Source organism: Lemur catta, chromosome 6, assembly GCF_020740605.2.
Source record: "Lemur catta isolate mLemCat1 chromosome 6, mLemCat1.pri, whole genome shotgun sequence".
Taxonomy (NCBI): Eukaryota; Metazoa; Chordata; class Mammalia; order Primates; family Lemuridae; genus Lemur; species Lemur catta.
Genome location: NC_059133.1, coordinates 6,671,341 through 6,697,678, shown reverse-complemented (window position 1 = coordinate 6,697,678; position 26,338 = coordinate 6,671,341). Strand labels below are relative to the sequence as shown.

Here is a 26,338-nt window from a genome sequence, read left to right as displayed (position 1 = left end):
GCTCTAGCCTGGGGGGCTCACAGGCCAGTGTGGAAGACAGACATGGACAATTAGAGTGCAGTGCAGTGAGTGCTGTCACGCAGGTGCACAGCAGAGGGTGGGAGCAGGAGATAGGAGAGGCTTCCAGAAGGAAAGGATGCCTGGACTGAGTCCTGAAGTGTGAGTAGGGATTGGAGAGAGGGAAAGGAGGAAAGCAGAAGCATGGACCAAACCACAAGCCATGAAGCAGCCTGTGTCTGTGGTAACTTGGAACAGGGCGCAGCAGAGGGAAATCCCAGCTGATGGTACTGGGAATTCCCATTTTAAATGGCCTCTTCTCCGGAGCCTTTCCTTCCCCGTCTTTCCTCCAGCCAGGTGTGTGGTCACATCCTTTGGACTCTTCAAGTGCTGTAGATCTTATATTCTGTTACATATCTTTATTGAATCCCTGCTATGTGTCAGGAACTGTGCCAGGTGATGGATGATATGGTGCAAATGACATTATTCCTGCCCTCATGAAACTTATAGTCCAGTGTGGTAATCAGGGCTGTGTTTGCCTAGCTTACTATTGAATCCCTAGACCCTTAGGCCTAGCACTATAGTAGGTTCTCACTAGATCCTTGTGGAAGAGAGCTGGGCTGCAGAAAGCAAATTGGTGCTTAAGGATTCTAACCATTCTTCATCTCTATGGAGACATGAAGAGGTTTCTCTGGAGATGTCTGAGGAGCTATCTTGGGTGCCTGTGTTCCTCTCCTCTTACTTCCTAATCCCTTTGTTTCCTAGGTTTGCTGAGGCAGCTGCTGAAGTATGATCTCTTTGTGTCCGTGATCATGAACAAGTCTGCACTGGCAGAAAGTGCTGAGAGTACTGCAGGACCACCAGGAGAGACCTCACTGCCTTTGGTGCTCAAAAAGGTAGTTAGTTGTCTTGTGATTCCTGGTCTCAAGGTTCAATAACAAGGGAACTCAAGTGCTTCCTGGGCCCTGTCTTCATCCACCACTCCTTCTACCTAGGATCTCCAAAACTGTTTTCATACTGGCCAAAACAAAATATGCTGTTAGAAGACTCAATGTAGGTTTCTTTTCAGTTGTAAATTATTTATTTAATTTTTTGAGACAGAGTCTTGCTCTGTTGCTTGGGCTAGAGTACAGTGGCATCAGCCTAGCTCACAGCAACCTCAAACTCCAGGGCTGGAGCAATCCTCCTGCCTAAGCCTCCCAGGTAGCTGGGACTACAGGCATGCACCCATGCCCGGCTAATTTTTTTTCTATTTTTAGTTGTCTGGCTAATTTCTTTTTATTTTTAGTAGAGACGGGGTCTTACTCTTGCTCAGGCTGGTCTCAAACTCCTGTCCTCAATGGTCCTCCCGCCTCGGCCTCCCAGAGTGCTAGGATTACAGGCGTGAGCCACCATGACTGGCCTCAGTTGTAAATTCTTGTCTCTGCGTTTTCCCCTTCACAACTGGGCTTCCTGAAAATGGAGAATACATCCAGCAACAGAAACAAAGCCACCTCAGTTGTTTTAGGGATAAATTTCTCAGCTTGATACTCAAAACCCTCTTTATCTGGACCCTGCTCATCCCTTCAGCCTCAATTTCCTGTCTCTTCTACCCCATAACCCAGTGCTCCAGCCATTTGCAACTTCTCCCTGGTCTTGCACATGCTAGGTCGTATCTCTGAGCCTACTCTAAACATAGAAAAATTATCCGGGCATCATGGCATGCACCTGTAGTCCCAGCTATTTGGGAGGCTGAGGCAGGAGGATCTTTGGAGCCCAGGAGTTTGAGATTGCAGTGAGCTATGATGACGCCTCTGCACTCTACCCAGGGTGACAGAGCAAGACTCTATCTCAGAAAAAAAAAATTAAAATTAATGCAAAAAATTAATGATGAGTAAAATATAAAAATTTAAAATAAAGACAATATTGGCGTATGTCCTCCATTCAGACATTTTTGAAATTGCCAGAGTCTAATGCTATTCTTTCCTGCTTTTGGCTGATTATCAACCTGTTCTCCCAAAATTCAGATCCCTGGGAATGTGTTGTCAATGTACATGTTCCTACTGTTGCAATGTTGATTCATTCATTTGCTCAAATACCCACTGAGCACTAATGTGATGTGTCAGTCACTGTTAGGCCCTGGGAATATCATTGCATGTGAAAAGACAAATTTCTTGCCCTTACACAGCTTACAGTCTAGTGGGGAAGGCAGATAATAAACAAATGAACAAGCAAAGTAATTGTAGATTGTGATAAGTGCTGTGAAGGAAATAAAGAGGAGATGAGATATTAGCAGAGAAAGCCACTTACAGGTGAAGTGGTTGGGCAGGGCATCTCTGAAGGGCTGACATTCAAACTGACACTTGAAGAATTAGTATGAAACGATGTGAAGAGTGGACAGAAAAGCATTTAAGGCAGAAGGAATAGCAAATAAAGGCTGGAGGAAGGGAAGGGCTCGATAAGTTCTAGAAAAAGATGGAGGCCAGTGAGATGGGATGGAGGGTGGGAGGTGAGGGAAAGTGGCCCAAGATAAGGCTAGAAATTAAGCAGGGGCAAGTCATGCAAGCCCTGGTAGGTCGTGGTACGTAATTAGGATTTTTAAAAGATAGATAGTTAATTTTGTTTATGATGGAAAAATAGGGTTGGAGTGTTTTTTCATGATAAGGAATATGCATTTTTAAATGAAGAATTTTTGGTTACCTTAATGGATAAATATCATAATTCTTTGATTCTAAGATATATATTTTTTTCACATTTTAACAGCTCTGAAAGTGGGAGACATTTTATCATCAATGATGCATCATAGTTTGATTGGTAGCACTTTTCTTTCTTTGTGGTACATAAAATGATGGTTTGTCTTACATCAATGGTGATTTAAGATAAAAAACAATATATCATTTCTTTTATAAAAGAGAACATGATAGAGATTAATGTCTAAACTCCCTTACATACTATCAGAAAGGCTGTTTATGTGTCCATTTGTAAGTCCAGACAGCAGTTTAAATTTGCAGTCTTTAGATGCATCTTTCCCAGACGTGAGTGTGACTTGGTCCTTTTCAAGCTCTAAAACTGGGTACACTTTCCTTTTTCTGGTGATGCATGTTCTGTTGGGCATTTTCCCCTAAAAGATCAGTTTCTACTACACTTAAAATCTGTGGTTACACAGAGTTAACTGTGGTTGCAGTTAACTCTTTTCTTGATTTCTGAAAGTGTTATAGGCACTCCTAATGGCTAGGGTGTCTAGTAGGAGTTTGAATATTATTCAGAGTACAATGGAAATTCATTGAGATGTTTTAAGTAGAAGAGTAACCCAATCTAAAATATTGGTGAGGGAAGCATGTCAGTTGTTGGAAGACTCCTAGATTTGGACTTGACTGACCTGGGTTACTGCCTTAGCTTTGCCACTTAACAGCTATGTAGCCTAGAGTAAGTAACTTAACCTTGCTGAAGGTCCCCCAGACCACCCACCCCCCAGGTTCAATGATTGACTAGGAGGACTCACGGGGCTCAGCGTATAGCAAAACAAATGAGGGCTATGAAAGTACTTTTGTCAATGAAGACCTGAGCACTTCTTGTTGACAGTTTTAGTGCTCTTTGATGCCGCTTGTGGATTTTACATTGTGTTCTTTCATTATATTAATATTTCTGCATTGTTTACAGAGATGCCTTTCCATATCCTTGTGGCTGGTGCCTTGTGGTGCAGGAGGGTTCAGAGAGGAATTAGGCTCCTTCCCTGAGGCACTCAGGCCAGTTCTTCTGGTCCTGCCGGTAGTGTGACTGGGATACTTTCTGCTGCTTGTTTCTCCAGCTTCTCCTCTCTAGAGATGAGACCCTGCAGGTGGCCAGTGCCCACTGTATAGCTGCAGTGCTGGTCCACTCCCCAGGGAAGCATGCCCCGGCCTTCATCCATGCTGATATCCCAGGTAGGGAAGCCCTTCTAACTTTTTCCTTTGAGGACCCCAGAATTCTAAGTAGGCACCTGGGGGTCACAGCAGTGGCAGTAGCCCTGTCAGAGGATCTTTGATAATATATACTAGAGGGATGGGGTGGTAAAAGGTTTGGTTGTACATGACAGGCTCTAGAAAGTGGGCCTTGTAACATCTGAATCCTTTTGCTACAGATTTCTTGTATGACCTTGAACAATTTGTTACTGATTTTTGTCATTTATTTGACCATCTAGGAATAAAAACCTAGTATAGTGTGGTGGAATGACCTGTGGACCAGGTGGGCAAAGGGAACTAATGTTTCTTAAGGGCCTATTCTGAGCTGGGCAATATGCCCTGAGGTACACTGCAAATGTTACTACATTTAGGTCCTCACCTTCGCTATTTTATGAATAAGAAAATTGAGGCTCAGGGAAGAGAAACAACTAGTTCAAACTGACAAGCCTAGTCATTGGCAGAGATGGGATGTAAAATCAAGTCTTGCTGGACATGGGGCCTCAAATCCCAGCACTTTGGGAGGCTGAGGCAGGAGGATTGCTTGAGCCTGGGAGTTGGAGGCTGCAGTGAGCTATGATTATGCCACTGCCCTCCAGTCCTAGCTTGGGCAACAGAGACCTTGTCTCTTAAGAAAAAGTCTCTGGCTCTAAAAACTCTTTTTTTCTGCATCATGCTGCTGCCTATCCTGAGAATTAGGAGACCTAAATTTCAGTCCCACATTTGCCACTAACAGTGCCTCTTCTCTAGGCCTCAGTTTTCCCATCTGTTAAAAAGGAGAGATTAGACCATAATCTTGAAGGCACTTTCCAGGTTTATCTGTGATTTAATGATCATGTCTTGTGGAGAGGATGTGTGAACAGATGAAGTAACAGGAGTAAGATGCTGCATAAATCCAAGGCCCTAGCATTAGTTAAGGGATCGTTTATTGTCTTCTCATCCTTTCCCCTGCCAGAGTTCCTCTTTGAGCATCTTTCCTCTTCCAGTGAAGTGCTCATCTGGTCCAGCTACAGCTGCTTGATACTCCTGGCAGAAGAGCCACTATTTTTTTCCAAGTGCCACACAGTATACGGTTGGTAGTGGGGTCCTGTACTAGCTCTGGGTTGAGTGGATAGCAGTTCGAAGTTGGGTAGGAGCAGCAGTGATGGGGGCTACCTCCACCTCAGAGGGGAGTGCTGGAGTCTGTGCATTTCCATCAGCATAGTCACTACCCGATTCCATGTGCAAGCATTGATATCCAAATGGTTCTGCTGTTCCCTGATTAGCAGAAGTATGTATGTTTAGACTCTTCAGCAAGGAAGGACACTCCAGTTAACCACTAAATGAATTCCTGTTGCATGTTAACAACAACTCTAAACAATGTTACTCAGCCTTGGATTTAGTCCTTTCCCATGCTCCAGAGATCTGCCCATCCAGGTAGTCCCTAAGTTTTGCTGATTTATCCTTTCAAAGAAACTGTCCCTTCCTTGTCTGGGATTTTTTTATAATCATTCACTTTATATTCTGTGCTCTTAGTCTATGTAAGGCACTTGGCTGGGACCTGAAGATTTAGAGATAGCAAGTAACATAGTCCTTGCCGTCAGGAAAGGGAGAGACATAAACAGGTGATTTCAATATGAGTTGATTAGAGCTCTGCTAGGGAAGCACAGGAGCTGCGGAATCTCTGGGGAGGTTCACAGCTCTGCCTGAGTGGATCAGGGAAGGCTTCCTGGAGGAGTGCAGTTTCGACCTGATTCTTCAAGGAGGAATAGGAATGTGCCAAGTGGAGATGTGGCTTGGTCTATAGGCATTCACTGAATACCTTGAGTGCCAAGGCCTGTGCAATGACTTGAGCTGGGTGTTGGGGAAACAGAGATGAATCAGATAAGGGCCTGCCCCCAAGGATCTCACAGTCCAGTCCCATTAGCTCAACCTTGTCAGGGTCCCTCCACAAGAGTCTGCCAGCCAATATGTGCTATCCGGAGCCTTTCACCTTTCCTGGTGGGCAGTGAAGGAACTACAGGGTACTGATGCCTCGCCTCTGTCATGTCATCCTGAGGTAGGGATCGAGGCAGTGGTGAGGAGCCTACAGGGGAGCCTCAAGATGAACAACACGGAGCTGCACAAGCAGGGCCTGCTGCTCTTTGCTGAGATCCTGACTCGGTAAGCAAAGTGGTGGAACATCAGGCCTGTAGGGGCCAGGATGGAGAAGGAAAAGTGAGCTCTTATTCCTGGTGGGATCAGTGATAAGAGTTCACTCACTCGTTTCTCATCTACCATTTCTCAGGCAGCCGGAGGAGATCAAGCTCTTCACGAGCTCAGCCATTTGCAGAGATGCTGGCCGTGCTCTCCAAGAAGCAGTTAGCAGCCCTGTGCTGGAGGTGGCTGCTGAGGCAGTGAAGGCCACTTCTGCTTTTCTGAGGTGAGAGATCGAGGCAGGCTGAACTTTCCACCTCTGCATGTACCTGAGGGCCTCTGAGGCCAGGGCAGCTGATAATTTTAAGTATTTCTAGATTACTTACAGTAATGCAGTTATCCCTCAGTATCCATGGTTTCACATCCTTGGATTCAACCAACCATGGAAATATTTAAAAAAAAATGGATGGTTGCATCTGTACTGAACATGTACAGACTTTTTTTTCTTGTCATTATTCTCCAAATAATACAGTATAACAACTATTCATATAACATTTACACTGTATTAGGCATTATAAGTAACCAAGAGATGATTTAAAGTATACTGCAGGATGTGCATAGGTTATATGCAAATACCAGGCCATTTTATATCAGGGACTTGAGCATCCATGGATTTTGGCATCCATGGAGGTCCTGGAACCAATCCTTCAGGATACCAAGGGATGACTATACAAAGTAGATGCTATGTAAATAGTTGTTACACTGTATTTTAAAAATTTGTATTATTTTTTATTGTTGTATTATTATTTTTTAAAAAATATTTTTGATCCATGATTGGTTGAATCCACAGATGTTGAACCCACAGGTCTAGAGGTCTGACTGTACTTCCAAAGTGTTAGGTTATCATATTTTCTTTGTTGGTTTGGATTTATATCTTGGAAAAAAAATCCCTTTACTTTCATTTTGGTAAGGAGTAGCAGAGGTCACTGTATCTGTTCACTTTACCTGTTGACCAGCCTGGGCAATAATGAGACCCCATTTCTACAACAACAAAAAAAGATTTAACTAGTTCACATGTTTTGTCTTCCCTATATCTCCTTGGCGTTTTTGGTATTTAATATTTTATGATTTTGAACCTTTAAATAACATACCTAAAACTGGTATTGATATTCCCTCAACTCAAGCAGTATCTCCTGACTTCCTGCTTGGTTAGCAGCATCCCAACTCTTCCTTTCCCATCTCTTGCCTACTTTCTACTTCTCAAGGTTATTCAGCTGTACCTGTAATTTTACATTGTAAAAGTTGTTAATATTTATAATCTCTTCTGGAACCATGTGTAAGTCTTTGTGATTTGACTCTAGGTTGGTTATTAAAATTGAAACAAAAAATAGCATTTACATTACAATGGCTTCAGTCTGTCTCCCCTCCCCCTTTGTCCTTCCCTGGATTTGATTCTCTAAATATGGAGCATGAATCCCAGTTTGGATGAGATGAGTAACCAGCAGGGTCACAAAGGCAGAGAGTAAGAGCTGTGTTCATCAGAGGCACCCATGCAGAGCTGGAAGTCTCCCAGGAGGCCAGTGCTATGGGGGACCAGTAGCACCTTTCAGGCAGGAGGTGGTATTTGAGTTGTGCTATGAGGGATGAGAGAGATTTAGATTTGTGGGAGGACCAGGGTTAGCAAAAACATGTGGGTGGGAAAGTGTAAGGATTGCTGAGGGTACAGTAGTCAGTTTGGTAGCAGGGTATGTGAAGGGGGTGATGCTCAAAGAAGCAGGAATGCAGGTTGGGTTAGAATTGTAGAGAGAGATGGGTAGGGGGTAGGTTATTAATCCCTGGATAATTTTTGTTTTTGACTTTAACTTCCCAGAACCTTTACTGAGGTGGAGTGGCTCAGAGAGTCTCTGGGAAGCACAACTAGAGGAACAATGAGGAGTAAGAACTGCTGAAAAGAATTTAAAGATGGTGAAACCATGAGGATCATTAAACTTAGAGCTTCCAGAAATGAAGAAAAAAAGGGGAAATTAAGCCTTAACTATATATAAGTGACTAAGAATCTATTAGAAGGCCCAACAGATGATACTCAGTGTTCAAAAAGACCCAGGGATGAGGATTAACAAGTTTTTTTCTTAATTACTATGCTGGGTTGAATAGTGTCCACCAATATTCATGTCTACCCAGAACCTGTGAATGAGCCTTATTTGGAAATAAGGCCTTTGTGCCTTTGTAGATATAATCAGGTTAAGGTAATGTCATATGGCATGGACTCTAAGTCCAATGACTGGTCTCTATAAGGAGAGGGGGATTTGGACATACAGTGACACAGACACACACAGAAGGAAGATCGCCATGTGAAGACAGAAATTAGAGTGGTGCAGCTACAAGCCAAGGAATGTCAAGGATTGCTGGCAACCACCAGAAGCTAAGAAGAGGCAAGGAAGGATTCTTCCCAAGACCCTTTTAGAGAAAGCATGGCCCAGCTGACACACTTTCATTTCATATTTCTAGCCTCCAGAACTGTGAGAGGATAAACTTCTGTTGTTTTAAGCCAACCAATTTGTGGTAATTTATTATAGCAGCCCTAGGAAACCAATATCCTGTCAAATATTCATTCATTAATTTCATTTAACACTCAAGCTGGAGTGCAGTGGTACGATCATAGCTCACTGTAGCCTTGAACTACTGGGCTGAAGCGATCCTCCCACCTCAGCCTCCCAAGGAGCTAGGACTACAGGCATGTGCCACCATGCCTGGCTAATTTTTCTTTTTTATTTTTTTTGTAAACATGGTGTCTTACTATGTTGCCCAGGCTGGTCTCAAACTCCTGGCCTCAAGTGATCATCCTGCCTTGGCCTCCTGACGCACTGGTATTACAGGTGTGAGCCACCACACCTGGCCCATTTAACATCTTTTTGTATTTAGCATCAATTTACAATGCATCTATCTCTGCTTAGGTAAAGTGAAAATATAGAACTGGTTCCTGGCGTCTTGGAGCTCACAATTAAACTAGTCAATGACTCTTACCTCTTCTGAGTCTACAGAATATGAGGGTTCAGATGGACCCTAAATGTTACCTGTCCACATTTACCCCACACTCATGATGACTGAATCTCCAAAAGTAGTTTTCCAATCTCTGCTTATAATCTCCCAGAATGGGGAACTCACTTCTCCCTAGATAGTCACCTCTACCTTTATAGAGTTTTGACCCTTAGAAGGTTCTTCCATGTGCTGAAATAAAATCTGGGTCCTGATAACATTTACCTATTGATCCTGGTTTTCCTCATTGAGGTAAAGTTTGATCTCTTCCTCAGGAGAGCTTGTCACTTATTTGAGAACAGTGACCATTACATCTCTCGATGCATCTTGAGTTCTCGGTTCTAGGTAGCGCTTCCTTCACCAAGGGGCCCTTCTCAGTGAGAAAACTTCGTGTCCTTAATAACAATAATAATAGTCATAGCTGACATTTGCTATGTATTACGCATCATGCTAAGTGCTTGGCATATATTATCCTTTTTGATCCTCAGAATAATTCTATGAGGAGAGTACTATTAACCCTCATTTAATAGATGAGGAAACTGATGGTGAGGAATGTGCACAAAGTTGTGCAACTAGGTAAGTGTTGGAGTAAGGATTTTTATCAGATCAAACCCTGTGTTCTGATCCAACCACACTGCCTTCCATTGCCTGAGAGCCTGGGGGTGTCTTGGGAGTACCCTTGCTTCACCCTGAGCCTTCTCTTGTCTCTCTGGATGCAGGAAGGACCATCAGAGCACTCCACCTGTGCAGTACAGGGAACTGCGGGCCTTGCTTGAAGCCGTGCTGAGCCGGTGTGCAGAGTTTTCCCAGATGCTGCTGAACAGGAGGCCCCTGGTCAGTGCACTGCAGCCTGCTTCTTCCCGACAGCATGATATAATAAGTTTTCAGAAGGATAATTAGTATATTGCCTTTCCACTGCATGCCATTTTATGGCTTTTGCTCATGCACACGCACCTACAATGAGATGTCATTTTTTTTCCCTAACTGCAGAATCATGAGGTTTAAGGATTGTTGTCCCCATTTTTACATATGAGGAAACTGAAACCACAGGGTGAAATAATTTTTCTCTAAGATCCAAAACTTGCAAGCACCTAAGCCTGGATAGTAAATCCCAGGGTGTTTGTAACCAAGCCTATTACACATTTCACCCCTTTATAGCATCTACACAGGTATGGTAAACATGCTCACAAAATTATTTAAGCCTAGATTCACTAGAATCTTAGAAAGAATCTGACCAATGTGCAATGTGTTGTAATTGTTGGCTTTTAATGGTCTGTGGACTTAAGATAGCAGGAAAGATACTGTCAGTATGAATGTGAATTATGTTTTTCAGGATTAACCTTAGAAATTAAGCTCTTTACACCTAATGGGGTAGTGATTTCCTTTTGAAGCAACTAATATGGACATTACAGTCAATGAGGCTAATGACAGCTTTCTGCATATAATAGACCAAGAACCAGTCCTGTGGTTCACAGGGAGACTGGTGGTTAAGGTTTCCCCTTTTCCATTTTTTAAAGGACCTATTAGATTTTCAAGGATATAACCAAGATCCCTGGAAAGTTAGGTATATGGGAATTTCAGACTGTAGTGTGAGAGGAAGAGGTCTGTGGTCATCCAAGCATTGATGGAGACACAGAGAATGTACTTGATCAATAGGTTCCTCTCTGTCCTTCTCACTGCAGGGCCATGCCTCCAGTAGAGATTCAGAGAAAGCCATTCTTCGAAGGGGAAAGTTTCTCCTGAGCACTCTGGAGGGATTTAGAAATGCCTGCAGGTGAGGGGCCTTCTGTCATCTGAGGTAATAGCACTGAAGGTAGGGGTGGAAGGGATTCAGGCAAAGGATGAAGTTCTAGAAGCAACATTTGATTTTTGATGCTGTGCTGCATAGCTAAGAGGATTTTGGCTGGGGCAGGGTTTGGGGGAGTGTAGGAAGTTTGAGGACAGTAGCTAGGGGGAGGACATTTCTAAAGAATCCCTCCTCACGAAGTTTTTGCTACTGTGCCATGAGGTTGTGTCTCATTTACCTTTGTCTCCGCTACCTGACTAGCCTAGCACTAGCCTAGTCACTGAGTGCTTGTTAACTTAATTCCATTTACCTTAACAAATGTTTGTTGTATCTACTGTGTGCCAGGCCTGATGCTAGACTGTGGGGTTAGAAAGAGAATTCAGAGTGGCAGCTGCCCACAAGGAGCTCACCGTCTCTTGGGGAGGCAGTTTTGTGTATATATATGTGGAATTTTTTAGGTTGTCAAGAATCCAAGGAAGATATTCTAGGTAGAGATAGCAACATATGTAAAGGCAAAGAGACAGGAAATAGCAAATAGCATGTTCTGGTCAGGGAAGTACACACAATGGGGTAGAAGAGTCACGTAGGATGAGGGAGGGGATGGGGAGAAGGAAGATGGAGACTTAGCCAAGAAGCAGGTCTTCTCCTTATTGATGGCTCTTGAATTTTCTCCAGATAAGAGATACTTACCCTGGATCCTGAGCCCAGGTAGCCGCTAGGAGGGTGCTTCTAAACTTCATGTTGCTTAGGTGTTAGTGGACATACTCACACACTGATTTCATAGGTTGGCTGTGGAATTCCAGAGTGAGCCTTCGGCCCAGGAGAATCCATTCACAGCTCCCAGTGCCGAGAAGGAAGACACCTTGGAGGCCTTCTCAGAATTTCTTCTCAGTGCCTGTGACTCCTTGTGTATCCCCATGGTGATGGTGGGTTCTCCTGAGCCACATGCAGCATGAGGCTCGGGGAGGAGAAGACTGTGAGGGCGAGCCCAGCTAAGGGGCTCAAGGCAGTGACCACCTAACTGAACCTTCTCAGGGCCTCAGTGATGTTATTCTTATAGCATCTTTCCTTTGGTTTTAAAAATAAAGTGTAGTGTTTTATTATAAAACTAATAAATAGCTCTCAAGAAAAATTAGAAAGCAGTGATAAATAATAAATGGGTAATGTTTATGGAGTAGTTAATACCTTATATCATTACCTAATTTAGTCCTCCAAATGACCCTGTGAGATGGATGCCATAACTTTCCCTAATTTACGGATGAGGTTGTCATACTCCTGCAGTTATAAAGCAAGTGCATGATGGTGCTGAGATTGAACCTCTGACTTCAGTTTCCCTAGTTTTCCTTGTGTCTTTCTGTTTAGTAATGAGCATCGAGAATATATGTTATGCAAGCATTAATAAGGAACACATATGTGTGTTCTGTAAAATGTGAGATGACCACTCTGAAGAGAGACTTGGTCCTGAAGAGCTTCATTTTTAAATTTTTTTGAGATAGCGTTTTGCTCTGTCACCCAGGCTGGAGTGCAGTGGTGTGATCATAGCTCACTGCATCCTCAAACCCCTGGGTTCAAGTGATCTTCCCTCTTCATCCTCCAGTGTAGCTAGGATTACAGGTGTGTGTCACCACACCTGGCTAATTTTTTAAATTTTTTGTAGAGATGGGGTCTTGCTATGTTGACCATACTAGGAAGAGCTTCATTTTGAGCTAAACTGATATTGAGATGGTAGGAAGAACAGGGCCCAGTGCTGTTCACTCTCCGGGTGCCCTTGAGTGAGTCTTTTCCTGCTTGAGGATTGGGCATCCTGTGAGCCTGTGAGAAGTCCCTGTTAGTTGGGAAAGGGCACCTCCTAACCACCTATTGGGAACAGTAGGTGGCAGCAGGGAGGTGTCCCCTGGCTCTGCCAGAGAGAGCCTCTTTTCCTTGAAGAGGCCATTGAACTGGAGTCTGCAGGCGGGTAGTGGTCAGGAGTCCTGTACTGTGGCCCTGACCCAGATGCACTAACAGTAAGACTTGGGTGACTTGTGTCGGTTTCCCCTTCTGCTCTGCCTTCCTCCTAGGTTTATAAAGTGTTAGAGATAGATCTAGAAGCAGATCACAGAATTATCGTATTATTCCTTCTTTCTACTTTTCCATATTTTACACATTTTCTTTAATCAGCAAATATTACTTTTATAATTTAAAAAAAACATACTTGGTTTAAAAACCAAAGGAAAATTATCTACAAGAACAATGCCTCTGAGACCCCAGTTGTTTATGGCTAGGGAGTGAGACCCAGAGAAGGGAAGAGGTGACTGCCCAAGGGTACATTGTGGTGGCTATGTGCAGAGCTTGAACTAGAGCCCAGTTTCTTTATTCTTAATTCAGATATGTCTGCTACATCAGGCTGCCTCATGACTCTGTTCAAGAATTACATGAAGGCTGATCTGAGTGCAGCGGTCTTTACGACTAATTGGTCACAACCAGTTACAGATTTCTCTGTTGCTTCTCCACTCCCACTGCTTCATTTCACTAGCCTTAAAAAACAATAATAATAATAAATGTGAAGGCAGTTTGTAAACTATATTATTATTACTCTTATTACTGTAGTAATAGAAACAAAAGTGTCACTCTACATTATGGTTTAGAAAGTACTTTTTACACATCAGACTACATTTGTTTCTGGAAGGTAGATCTTGTTATTCCCATTTTACTCTTGGGAACAGAGGCCCAGAGAGGGAAAGTACTTGGTACAATCTATTAAGTAGCAGATCCAAGCCTTAGACAAAGGTTTGTGATTTCAGGTTCCGTACCTTTTCTTATGCCTTTCAAATGAAAGGCGTTAGTCTACTGTTGCTAGATTTGATGCCAGTTTTTACTGATTCTTTTTATTCTTCAGAGGCTCAGTCCTGGTGGACTGTGTTCTCCCTTCTGGTTCTTTGCAGAGGCACTTGGAACAGGCCACCCACCCAGCTTTGATGGAAGTTTTCCTCTCAATTCTGCACAGCCTCTTTGTCATCGTTCCCCACATGAAGGAGAAGTTCTCCAAGAAGCTCGGTAGGCAGTAGGCAAGTGTGGAAGTTAAGAGGGAGGCAGGCACCATAGGCGGCTGCTCAGAGTACTCAAAGAGAGCATAAGCATGGGGGGACGTTTATGTGTTCGTTCGGAATCTATATCCATTCTCTGCCCCATGTTGAGTGGAAGGAAATATGATGCAGCAATCAAAAATCATTTGATTTTTGGCAGTTCTCAAGTTTGTGGATACTTCTGTGTCCAGGAGAAGTCCAGGAGGCCCTAGTTTAGCACCTACACCACACTCCCTTCCCCATTCCTCTCATACTATAAGTTCCTCAGACCTCACAAGATGTTTATCATCTCTGACTCCTGAGCTCTAAGTGCCAGAGTCCCCCAATCACTGTAACAACTGAAAAACGTCCCCACATACTTCAAGTGCCTTCTAGTAGCACTCAGTGTGAAAGCTACTGTCTAACTGTACACTGAAGTTGCTTCCTAAAATTGAGCCCAAGTAGCTTCTGATTCCTTCAGCCTTCTCCAGGCCTCTTGGATCTTTTTATTTCCTTTTCTCACTAGTCATTTTTACTCTCTCTTCTCCAATTTTTACCCTAAACATACCTTGATCTGCAGAATAAGCCCAGGAGTTCAGGGTCAGAGTCTCCTTTATCTTCCAGTGGTGAGAATGGGAAGGGGAATAGCCAAAAACTGAAGAGGGAGGAAAGAGAACAGTAGTAATAATTAATAACTAGTTATTAATAACTATAATATTAATACCTGGTCATTAATAGCCATTAATATTAGTAACAAGTTATTAATAATAACTAATATTTATCAAAGCTTACTCTGTGTGAGACTCTACTTTAAGTGCTTTACGTGTATTGATTCATTTAGTCCACAGAAAAACCCTGGGAATTGTGTACTATGATTATCCTCATTCTACTGATGAACAAACTGAATCATCTCAGGAGGTTAAGTAACTTGCCCAAGGTCACACTGCAAGTGGTATGCCCAGAATTCAAACCCAGGGTATCTGACTCTAGGGCCTGCTTTCTTAATCTCTATGCTTGCCTCTTATAATTATCATTTAATATCTTTTCTCTTATTCTTGTCACATAGCATGCAGTGGAAAATGTTTGACAAGTCTACCGTGGAGAGGTAGCCAGGACTGAGTCATGCAGGGCCTTGTCTGCCATGTGAGGGGGCTTTATCCTAGGAGCTTTGTTAAGTCTTAAAGAAGGGGAGTGACATGCTCAGATTTCTGTTTAGAAATATCTTTCTTGGAGCAGCATGGTCCATGAGTTAGAGGGAGGCAGAGTGGAGGCAAGTAGTTCAGGCTCATGCATTAACTCAGGTTGGTGGTGGGAATGAAGGTAGTGTTGAGGGGATGGAACAGTTGCCTGTAGGGCATGAGGGAGAGGGCACAGTTTAGGGTGATGCCTTGGCTTCTGGCTGCCATCTACACGGGTGGTGTTGTTTTCAATCACTGGGGGAGGATCTGATTTGGGGAAGCAGCAGAGGATGTGGTCAATTTGGGTCAGGGTGAATGTGAGATGTCCCAGTGAAGATGTTAGGTGGGTAATTGACTGTGTCTGAAGGCAGGGGAGAGATCTGATTTTTAGATAAAAGTATAGAAGTCTTTAGTATCCAGCCTTTCATTTATTCAACAAATATTTATTGGGCACCTACTACATGCAAAACATCATCCTAGGTCTGAGGATATAGCAGTGAAAAAGAAAGACTACTCTCCTTGTGGGGCTGATCCTCTAGTAGGGAGCAGGTGAGATTCCTCAAGGGTGTGTGTATAAAATGGGATGATGAAAGGGGCCAAGACAAAACCAAGAGCAACATTGAATGGTCAGGAGGAGGAGAAGAGGTAGGAAGGAAACTGGTAGAGTATGACATTAGGGAAGCCAACTGAAGAGATTTTTGTGGATTAGGGAGTAGCCAGGAGTGTCAAGTGCATCCCAGACATCAAGTAAGAGAAAGATTGAAAATTGTCCATTGGAAAGCTGGATGCAGTGGTGTGTGCTTATAGTCCCAGCTACTTGGAAGGCTGAGGTAGGAGGATCACTTGAGCCCAGGAGTTCAAGACCAGCCTGGGAAGCATACTGAGACCTTGTCTCAAAAAAAAGAAAAAAGAAAAGAAGAGAAGAGAAGAGAAAAGAAAACAGGCTACCTTGGCCAGAGCAGTTTCTTTCTTTCTTTCTTTTTTTTTTATGGTGATCAGAGGATCAAGTGATCCTGGGCTCAAATGATCCTCCTGCTCAAACTCCCAAACTGGGCTTACGAGCATGAGCCACAGCGCCAGCTCCAGAACAGTTTCAGTGAAGTGGTTGAGTTGGAAGCCAGACCACAGTGGGTTAAAGAATGAGTGCTAAGTGAGGCCTTAGAGACAGGTGTTAGAGACAACTCTTTTGATAAGCTTGGTGGGAGGGAAAGGTAAGAAATGCCGGAGAGGAACATGGAGTTAGGAAGTTATCTCTTAAGACTGGAAACACTTATCTAATTAGCTGCTGATAGGAAGGAGCAGTAGAGACACTGTTGTTCTTAGCACATGTGAGTTGGAATCCTTGCCCCCTCCCTTACTTGTTTATAGACATTGGGCAAATTAATTTTCTTATTTCCAACATCCTCAGCTAGAGCATGGTGATAATAATGAGAATTAAGCAAGAAAGGTATATATATTTCCTGAATGACTGTACCCCTCAGCTATTGTGACAACTGACATATATTAAATACTTATTACCTTCCTTCCAATATTCTTCCTGCCTGCCATACTTCAGGATCCAGTCTTGGGGTACTGATGGGATGCAAATGTAGATCTCTTGGGGACAGTGATGGAGTAGGGGATATGGAAGAAGGCTCTGGGACCTACAGGGAGATCTGTGCAGCACAAAGCCAGGTGGAACAGGGTCAGAGGCCCAACCTGCAAGAGGGAAGAGGGAAGCAGCCACTGCCAACTAGTAGAGGGCAGAGACCTGGACTAGGTCTCAGAAGGCAAGCTGGGCACCCTCTCCCTGAGAGAGTCATGGGTTAAATTGTTGTCCCAGAGAGTTGCTGTGAAACCTTGAGGGATTAATTCCCTGCCAGATGCTTTAGCTGCAGCATAAAATACAGATTATCACCAAACCTGGAGCTGGTAAAGTGGGGGCTCCTGATGTCTTCCTTGTCTAGGAGTTTGCTGTTACATGACAGGCAGAACAGATGTTAGCGCTGCAAAGAGCCTTACTACAGAGACTGGGAGGAGCCAGGCAGTGCAGGGGCCTTGGCAGGGTCACCAGTAACACAGCTAATGCTGGTATGGGACCCCCGATCTGCGAACTAATCTCTTCCCACAGCAATTTAGAGATGGAGATAAAGCAGTGACGACTCCTATTCTTCCTGAACCTGAAACTGGATTAATTTCTACAAAACTGGGAGAAGTGATAGAAAGAGCAAACATGTCCTTCCTAGTTCCTTGTTAAATATAGCAAATTATAATGGAAGATAATTCAGAAAGGAAGAAAATGAATATTTATTCAGCGCTTACTCTGAGCCAAGTCCTTGTTAGATGTTCTACATACATTTATCTTACTTAGCTTTACAACAACCTGTGAGGTACACATATTGAAACCAGTCTCAGAGTTGGGCATGGTGACATGCGTCTGTAGTCCCAGCTACTCAGGAGGCTGAGGCAGGAGGATTGCTTGAGCCCAGGAGTTCAAGGCCAACATAGTGAGACCCTATCTCTTAAAAAAAATCAAAACTGAGTCTCAGAGAAATTCAATAACTTTTCCAGAGTCACACTACTAGATAGTGGTGGAGCACATTTTGAACCAGGTCTATATAACTCTGAAGCCAGTGCTCTTTGACACCACCCAGACTTGGGAATCTCCGTAACAAGTCTGGTTTAAACTGTTCTCTGCTTTATTCCCATTTCTCCTAAGCTGCCTCCTCCTTCATACAACTGACCCTGGAGCTGAAGGCCAGGTTCTGCAGTGGCCTGAGGTATGTATGGTCCCAGGCAAGACTGTGCAGGCAAAGGGCCAGTCTTGGATGGAGAAGTGGGAATTTTTGGCCGGTGTGTTTTGGTCCTAGGACCGTGGTGGAGTTGACATCATGTCAACATTGCTCAGCAACTGGTGATATGAGCTGGATTTGCTTCTGTGGGTTGTATTTAAACTGGTATGGTAAGGCTTTCATTCCAGGTGATACTTGGATGGGCACCTGTCACAGGAAAACTGGAAGGACCCTCAGAGATCATTTGTCTAATTCCTCATTTAAATGGGGAAACTCAGGCCCTCAGAGGGGAAGGGATGCCAAGTCCATCAAGTTCTGGTTGCTGCCAGACCAGCAATTCTTGAGGAGGAACTGTCTTGTTCAAAGTAGAGATGTTACTGCCTCAGTTTCTGTCTCATTGAGTTTCCAGAGCACACTTTGCATCTTCTTACTTTAGATTTGTCACCTGTCTCTGTATGTACTAGGAAGGTCCATTTGTTACTGCCCACAGCCCACAGGTGACTAAAGTGCAGTGTCTAGCTCTCCTTTTATATCTCTGAATAGAACATCCAACATTCAAGAGAGAATACAGGGATCCATCTGGATTCAAAGTCAAAGTTTTGGAAGTTTGTAGTACTCCTTCCAAAGGAGTAGCACGAAAACTTCTGCCATGGTAGCCTAAGACCATTTTGTTTTCTGTGTTGGGCTGAACAGCTCCTTCTTTTTTTAGTACTTCCCTGGCCTTTTCCTGGCCCAGGGGTATGTTTTTGTTTGTATATTTTGTTAAATTGGAGTATAGTGGCCCTGCTTGATTTATTTTATCAGTAAATTTTTACTGAATGCCTAGATGGGCCAGGTGCCTAAGTTACAGCTGAGGGCAGCAGCTTCCATATTTACTTTTCATATGTACGTTAGGACCTCCTCTACCATGGCATGGCTAGAATTGCACTGGGCTCTGGCACAAAGCAGTGGCCAGTCCAGACATGGCAGGGATAATGCTATTTGAGCCAAAGTAGCAATGTCATCTCTTTTGTTCTCTCTTCTCCCTCTAAGTCACTCAACCCTAAACCAGGTGTGTTCCAGTTTCCTCTTCTACATATGCCTCAACCTCCTCTCGGTTCCAGGGAAGACAGAACCACCCTCCCAAGAAGGTAAGATGCTACAGTTTGGCCACTCATGAGGTCCATGGTGGTGTTTAGAGTCTGGATGCCTTACCAATTGGCTAGATAGTGAGTCAGTATGGTAATAAGATTTCTTTGCTATAGGCTGCCCAGAGGCATCATGGATTGATAGAATTATAGGCTGATTCCTAGGGAGATGAAATAATAGAATCCAAAAATGGTGGAATGCAAGGTGCCTGCACCGTGGACTAAGAGTTGAGAAGGTTCCTACAGCTTATCAAGTCCAATCTCTCCTTTTCTCCCTCCCATCTGCTCTGCCGCACCCTGCACCAGGCTGATTACTCTCTGCTTGCTCAGCTCTAGAATGCAGTGTTCACCATAGCTTAAATAACCTGTTCTATTTCTTTGTTCATTCATTCATTCAAGAAATAGTTCTTTTTCTTTTTTCTTTTCTTTTCTTTTCTTTCTTTCTTTCTTTCTTTCTTTTTTTTTTTTGAGATAGGATCTCACTCTCTCACCTGGGCTTGAGTGCAGTGGTGTCATCATAGCTCACTGCAACCTCAAACTGCTGGGCTTAAGTGATCCTCCTGCCTCAGTCTCCCGAGTAGCTGGGACTACAGAATGTGCCACCACACCCAGCTAGTTTCTCTATTTCTGTAGAAATGGAGTTTCACTATGTTACTCAGGCTGGCCCCGAACTCCTGACCTTAAGCAATCTTCCTGGCTTGGCCTCTCAAAGTACTAGGATTACAGGCTTGAGCCACTGCGCCTGGCCAAGAAATATTTTTTGAGCACCTACTGTGTGCCGGACTCTATTCCAGGTGCTGGTGAAAGAGCCAGGGATACAAAACCCTACTCTAATGGAGTCAGAAAGGCAGGCAATAAACAAATGGAAACAATGTCAAGGATGGATAGGTGCTATGGAAAAATAAAACTAGGCAAAGGCATAGAGGGTGATGGAGGGAGGAGGTACAAGTTAGATAGGGTAGTCAGGGCAGGTACTGTGAGGAGGTGGCATGGGAGCAGAGGCCTGAGTGAAGTAAGGAGGCCGTACAGAATCTAGGCAGGAGGAACAGCAGCTGTGGGGCCGAGAGCTAACAGTTTTTCCTTTCCTTGAATATTCACTGACCTTCTGCTGTATGCCAGGAGAGGCCTAGGTACTGCTGTGGATGCAACAATGATTACAATATGTTCTCTGCCCTAAGGAGTTCCTCCATCCCAGACCTCTCTCTTGGTGTAACATGAAACAATTTAATCATTGTTTCATTCATTCATTCAAAAAATATACCTTCTTTGTGGGTAAAACTTGGTGATAGTTGTGTTTCTTCTTTTTATAATTATGAAAACCCTGTGTCATCTCCCCCACTCCCCAACTTTCTCTCTTTTTTCTTTCTCAGACATTGTACTGAGAGAGACAGAAGCTCAAGTGAGCATTTCCATTACTTTTTATGTGGCTTGGCTCCTGGTTCTCTCATTACACTGGCCACTCCTCTCTGTGTGGTGTCCAGCAACCTGCCTGTTTCGGCATGGTCTGGCCTGCAGTCAATCCCTCCTCTATGCTATGCAGAAAGAGTAGCACGGTGACTTCTGCCATGGTAGCCAAAGACTATATTGGCGGCCACATCACAACCACCTCTTGTGCTCACACATGCCAGCTCCACTGCTGCTGGTGCCTCCCACACTTGTCAGAACAAGAGGAGCCCCACATATCTGCCCCTTTAGAGTCTGAGATTTTGTCAATTCTCAGAAGCACAGCACCCCTCACTTATATCCAAACTGTTTCTTTCTTTTATCTATCAGGAGAAAGGGCAGGGAGATGCATGAGGCTCGAGGATATTTGTTTCATTATTAGCATATTGATCATAGTGTGCTTTGATATAGAAAAAGCACTGAATTTGGAATTAGGAGAGCTGGCCTGCCTCTGCTGCCAAATTGCCATGGGACATTTCCCATCCTTACTTGGCTGGGAGCAGATGACTTACTTCCACTTGCCCAAGACTTGGCCCTGGGTCCACTGCTTCAGCAGGATGGACCCTTTCAGTTGACCTTCAACTTAGGTCCCTGCTTTCAGTCTCTTAACCTCTAAACAATCTCTACTCACTGCTGGAAGGATTATCTGAAAACCATGTCTTAACATCTTAACTCTCCTGGCCTTCAGCCATGGTCCCCACACATCAGTCTGTGAAGCAATGTCAGGCAATGATGGAGTTTTCTCTGGTCTATGGTAAAATGTGGAACACAGGGGTAGCATAGTGAATTTTCCATAAGGTTGACTTTATTCAAATTTTAAGTTCTGAGATCCTTTTCTTTCCTACTGTTTTGGTATTAAAATACCCCTTCTTTTATGAAACAGAGGTTTCGTAAGAAATCTAGGAATCTCTGCCCTCAGGATAAAAATCTAAATTCTTTAAACGGCATTCAAGGTCTTTCACAGTCTAGCTGTAAATTACATCACACATTTCCACAGCTTCTGACACCCTACATCTATTTAATGACCATCCAGTTGTACTGAACAGAGACATGGAATGTCCTCTCATGCCTCTGGGCCTCTGAACACCTTGTTTCCTGTCCCTTGGATTCTCTTCCCTCCCTTCTCTGCCTGTTTTCTGCTTACCCTCCACAGTTCTTTCCTCTTTGAGCTTGCCCTCCCTAGGCAGCCTGAGGCACTCCTTCCTCTGCATGACACTGACCACATGTCCTGCAATTATCTGTCTCTTCCCACCAGCTGCCAGTTCCTGGAGGCAGGGCCTGGATCTCACGGCCTGTCCTAAGAGTAGCCACTCAGTGAACACATATCAAATGAATGAATGAACAAATGGATATAGCGTTTTTTGGGATGTATGTATGTTATTCCACATGTTAACTTTAGTCTCTCCTAGTAGGCTGAACGCTGTATAAATAAGAAGAGCCTTTGATGTCTTTCTTTTTTTTTGAGACAGAGTCTCACTCTGTTGCCTGGGCTAGAGTGCTGTGGCGGCAGCCTAGCTCACAGCAACCTCAAACTCCTGGCCTCAAGCGATCCTCCTGCCTCAGCCTCTTGAGTAGCTGGGACTCTAGTCGTGGGCCACCACGCCTGGCTAATTTTTCTATTTTTAGTAGAGATGGGGTCTTGCTCTTGCTGAGGCTGGTCTCGAACTCCTGAGCTCAAGTGATCCTCCCACCTCGGCCTCCCAGAGTGCTAGGATTTACAGGCATGAGCCATTGCACCCGGCCTTTGATTTCCTTCTATACTGCATGTACCCTTACTGCCCTATGCAGTACTCTGCATGTAGTAGGTACTCATGTGTTTATTACCTGCCACTGTGTCCTCTGTGTGGCTTTCCCCTACTTGTTCCCTCCCTAGAACTCTCTGAAGTGTCTGAGCTTCTGCAGCATGGCCTGCCCCAGATAACCAGCAGGAGCCCTGAAAGCCTTGCCTTCCTGTCTGATCGCCAATATATGGAGGGAGCTGCTCGCCAGAGACAGTGCTGCATCCTGCTCCTCTTCTACCTGGCCTACATCCATGAGGACAGGTCAGTGCTTAGAGCTGGAGGCTGGTGGTAGGTCCTGGGACCCTCATCTGCAGCCCAGTTCAGAGGATTCACAGAGGCATCCTCTCCAAGCCTGGTGCTGGGTATGGGGACACAGGGATAAGTCAGAAATAGGTAGTATTCCTGGGAGGCTCATATCTTGGAAGGGGAATAAAACAGGTAGGCAGACACAGTGCTGAGAGACAGGCCTGGAATACTAATGAGTGTTCTTTAGTATTCTTCAGGGTATTTTTTGTTCACAGAAGAGAAAGTTCAGTGGTTTATTTTGGTTTTAAATATAATTTATTAAAATGTTAAAATCAAAGAACTTTCTTAAACTTTTAAAAAATAATTAATTGAGGTGAAATTTGCATAACACAAAATTAACTGTCTTAAGGTGAAACAATTCAGTGGCATTCAGTACAATCACAGTGTTGTGCAATTACCACCTTCATCTAGTTCCAAATCATTTCCATCGCTCCAAGGTAAAACCCCTTACCCATTAAGCAGTCACTCCCATTCCTCCTCTCCCCCACCCCCCAGCGCCTGGCAACCAACAATCTGTGTGTTGTCTCTATGGATTTATCTATTCTGAACACTTCATATAGATGGAATCATGCATTATGTGACCTTTTATATCTGGCTTCTTCCACTTAGTATAATGTTTTATAATGTTATATGTATAATATATCACATATTATTTATGCAAGGTGTCACTCATCCAGTTAGCATATGTTTGCAACATGCTTCATTTTTTTTATGGCTGAATAATATATCATATGTATATGCCATAATTTGTTTAATTCATTCATCTATTGATGGACATTTGGGCTCTTTCCATCTTTTTGCTATTGTGAATAGTGCTGCTATGAATATATGTGCACATGTATTTGTTTGAGTACTGTTTTCAATTCTTTTTGGGTATATACCTAGTAGTAGACTTGAGGGGTCATATGGTAACTATTTAACTTTTTGAAGAACTTCCCAACAGTTTTCCAAAGTGGCTTCACCATTTTACTATCCCACCAGCAATGTTTGAGGTTTCTCCACACTCTTGCTAACACTTATTATTGCCGGTCTTTTTTATTACAGCCATCATAGTGGGTATGAAGTGGCTTCTGCATTGTGGTGAAATGTCTATTCAGATTTTTTGACCGTTTTTTTACTGGGTTGTTTTGTTATTGTTGAATTGTAAGAGTTCTTTGTATGTTCTGGATACAAGTCCCTTATCAGATTATGATTTGCAAATATTTTCTCCCATTCTGGTGTGGTTCTGTTTGTTTGTTTTTTGAGACAGGACCTTGCTCTGTCACCCAGGCTGGAGTGCACTGGCCTGATCATAGTTTACTATACCCTTGAACTCCTGGGCTCAAGCTACCCTCCTGCCTCAGCCTCCTGAGTAGCTGGGACTACAGGCGCACCAACACGTCCAGCTGCATTCGTTGTCTTTTCACTTTCTTTGTGATGTCCTTTGAAGCACAAAAGTTTTTAATTTTGATGAACTCTAATTTATCTATTTTTTGTTTTGTCATTTGTGCTTTTGGTGTTGTATCTAAGAAAAGTATTTTCTAACCATGAATATTTACTCCTGTATTTTCATTTACAGCTCTTTTCTTTTATAATATTGGCTCTTACATTTAGGTTTATGATTGATTTTAAGTTCATTTTTGTGTATGGTGCAAGATAGGGGTCTAACTTCATCCTTTTGCATGTGGCTATACAGTTGTTCCAGCATCATTTATTGAAAAGATGATTCTTTCCCCCATTGAATTGTCTTAGCACACTTGTTGAAAATCACTTGACTAATGTGATGTTTTTAAAAGATGTTTTCTTATTTAACAAATAGTAGTTATTGTAAAAATTAAGTGAAATGGTTGGGTATAAAGTTAAAATAAAAATACACCTACCAGAGTTAACTTGTCCTATGTGAACTTATCTGTGCACATACAAACAGATATATACTTCTTGTTTTTAATATAAACAATGGGATATTGAACATCCAGTTTTCCCAGCACCATTTATTTTATTCTTTTAACTTTTTAAAACTTGATACATAATATTTTACATACTTATGAGGAACATGTGATATTTTGTTACATGCATAGAATGTGTAATGATCAAGTCAGGATATCCATCATTTTTGAGTATTTATTATTTTCATGAGTTGGGAGCAGTTCAAATCCTCTGTGCTAGTTACTTTGAAATATACAGTACATCATAGTTAAGTATAGTTGCTTTACTCATTGCCAAACAATAGAGCTTATACCTTTTATCTAACTGTTTTGACTTAACAATTTATCTTGGATAGCCTTCTGTGTTGGTTCATATATTAATAGATTTGCCTTATTCTTTTGGTAGCTGCATAATATTTATAGTATGACTATTATCTGTTTTATTTTTATATTAAATGTTTAAAATGTTATTTAAATATTTTATTTAAAATGTCTATTTAACCATTTTATTTTGGAGTAATTTTAGAGTTACAGAAAAGTTGCAAAGGGAGTTCTTTTATACCCCTCACCCATTTTCCCCCGATACTATTATAACCATGGCACACTTAATCAAAAAATAAGAAACTAAGATTAGTACATCATTAGTAACTAAACTTTATACAGATTTCACCAGTTTTTCCTCTACTGTTCCTTTTCTATTCAAGGACACAATCTAGGATACCATATTGCATTTAGTATTATCCATTGTGAAATGTTTAATTTTTTTCCATACTTACTCTAATAGGCAAGAAATACCCATAGTAGAAAATTCAAAAGGTATAAAAGGGTATACAGTGAAAAATCAGTCTCCTTCCCTCCCCATCTTCCTTGCATGTATAAGCATTTACTACCCACCCAACACAGAAAGTAGCCCATTGAACATGCCACTGTTTAATAGTAAATATAAGAAGAGAGGGGTGGACAAGCTGTGCCAGAAGTAGCACCCTTTTCTTTAACAGTGTTGGTCCAACAGACAGATACCTCACCTCCCGAGTGTGAATGAGGAGTCTTTGGTTCCTAACAGTGCCTTCCACAAGGCATAGAACCATTTGATGTATATATGTGACAATGCTTTGTAAGTATATATTACTTGCACACTATTTGTGCAAGGTGTCTTTAGGCTGTGGGCATGCTAGGGCAGTGGCCAGGCAGGACAGAAGAGCCTGTTGGCCTGTCAACTCTACCTTTCTGACTCAGGCTATCCTTGGTTGACAGGTTTGTCTCAGAGGCAGAGTTATCTGTGGCGGTGCAAAGCTTCCTCCTGTCTCTGCAGGACCAGGGCGAGCGCCCCCCGGTGGTGGTCTTCAGAGCCTCCATCTATCTTCTTGCAATCTGCCAGGACAAAGATAGTGCACTAGATGAGGTATGGACCACAATGCCTGGGGCTCCTCCTCCTGCACCTTTTTACATTAATGTTCCTTGGGAGACCATGATGATATATGTATAGACAATGGGTGGGGAGTGGAAGAGAGAGATAGAGTGGGTGATAGGGGAGCAGGGAGAGTAGAGTGCTGGCACAAACAGAGCCTATATGGTTTAGCTAATTCTCTACAGTCCTAGGAGATGGAGATTATTTTTATTATTTTTTTTAATTGATTTATTTTTCTCCTTGGCATGGTCAGGGAAAGATTATTATTTAAATTTTACAAATAAGAAAATTGAGACTGAGGTTAAAGTAACTTTCTCTAGGTCACACAGTTAATTGATGGGGGAGTCAGGATTCCAGCTCAGATTTGACTGACTCCCAGGGCTCATTCCTTGGTACCACCTTTGGTTTGTGCAGGAGGAGAGAGCTGTGAGGTATTGTATCTCCTTCTGCTAACAGTTTATCAAACAAAGTGGATTGCTGGGACCCCGATAATTGTTAATCAGGCTGATCTTGGATCTCTTTGAT

The 26,338-nt window shown here is 43.0% G+C and overlaps 1 protein-coding gene across 1 annotated transcript in view; it reads left to right on the top strand.

Moving 5' to 3' along the window:
* Positions 1-26,338, top strand: part of MEI1 (meiotic double-stranded break formation protein 1) — a 58,956-nt gene that overhangs the window by 8,349 nt on the left and 24,269 nt on the right. The window contains exons 7-19 of the mRNA XM_045554796.1: positions 763-893; positions 3,785-3,899; positions 4,870-4,986; positions 5,957-6,056; positions 6,181-6,315; positions 9,785-9,899; positions 10,748-10,839; positions 11,636-11,777; positions 13,776-13,887; positions 17,772-17,832; positions 18,877-18,974; positions 22,288-22,456; positions 25,660-25,807. Coding sequence (XP_045410752.1) covers positions 763-893; positions 3,785-3,899; positions 4,870-4,986; positions 5,957-6,056; positions 6,181-6,315; positions 9,785-9,899; positions 10,748-10,839; positions 11,636-11,777; positions 13,776-13,887; positions 17,772-17,832; positions 18,877-18,974; positions 22,288-22,456; positions 25,660-25,807 — 1,535 coding nt within the window. The remainder of the gene's footprint in view (positions 1-762; positions 894-3,784; positions 3,900-4,869; positions 4,987-5,956; positions 6,057-6,180; positions 6,316-9,784; positions 9,900-10,747; positions 10,840-11,635; positions 11,778-13,775; positions 13,888-17,771; positions 17,833-18,876; positions 18,975-22,287; positions 22,457-25,659; positions 25,808-26,338) is intronic.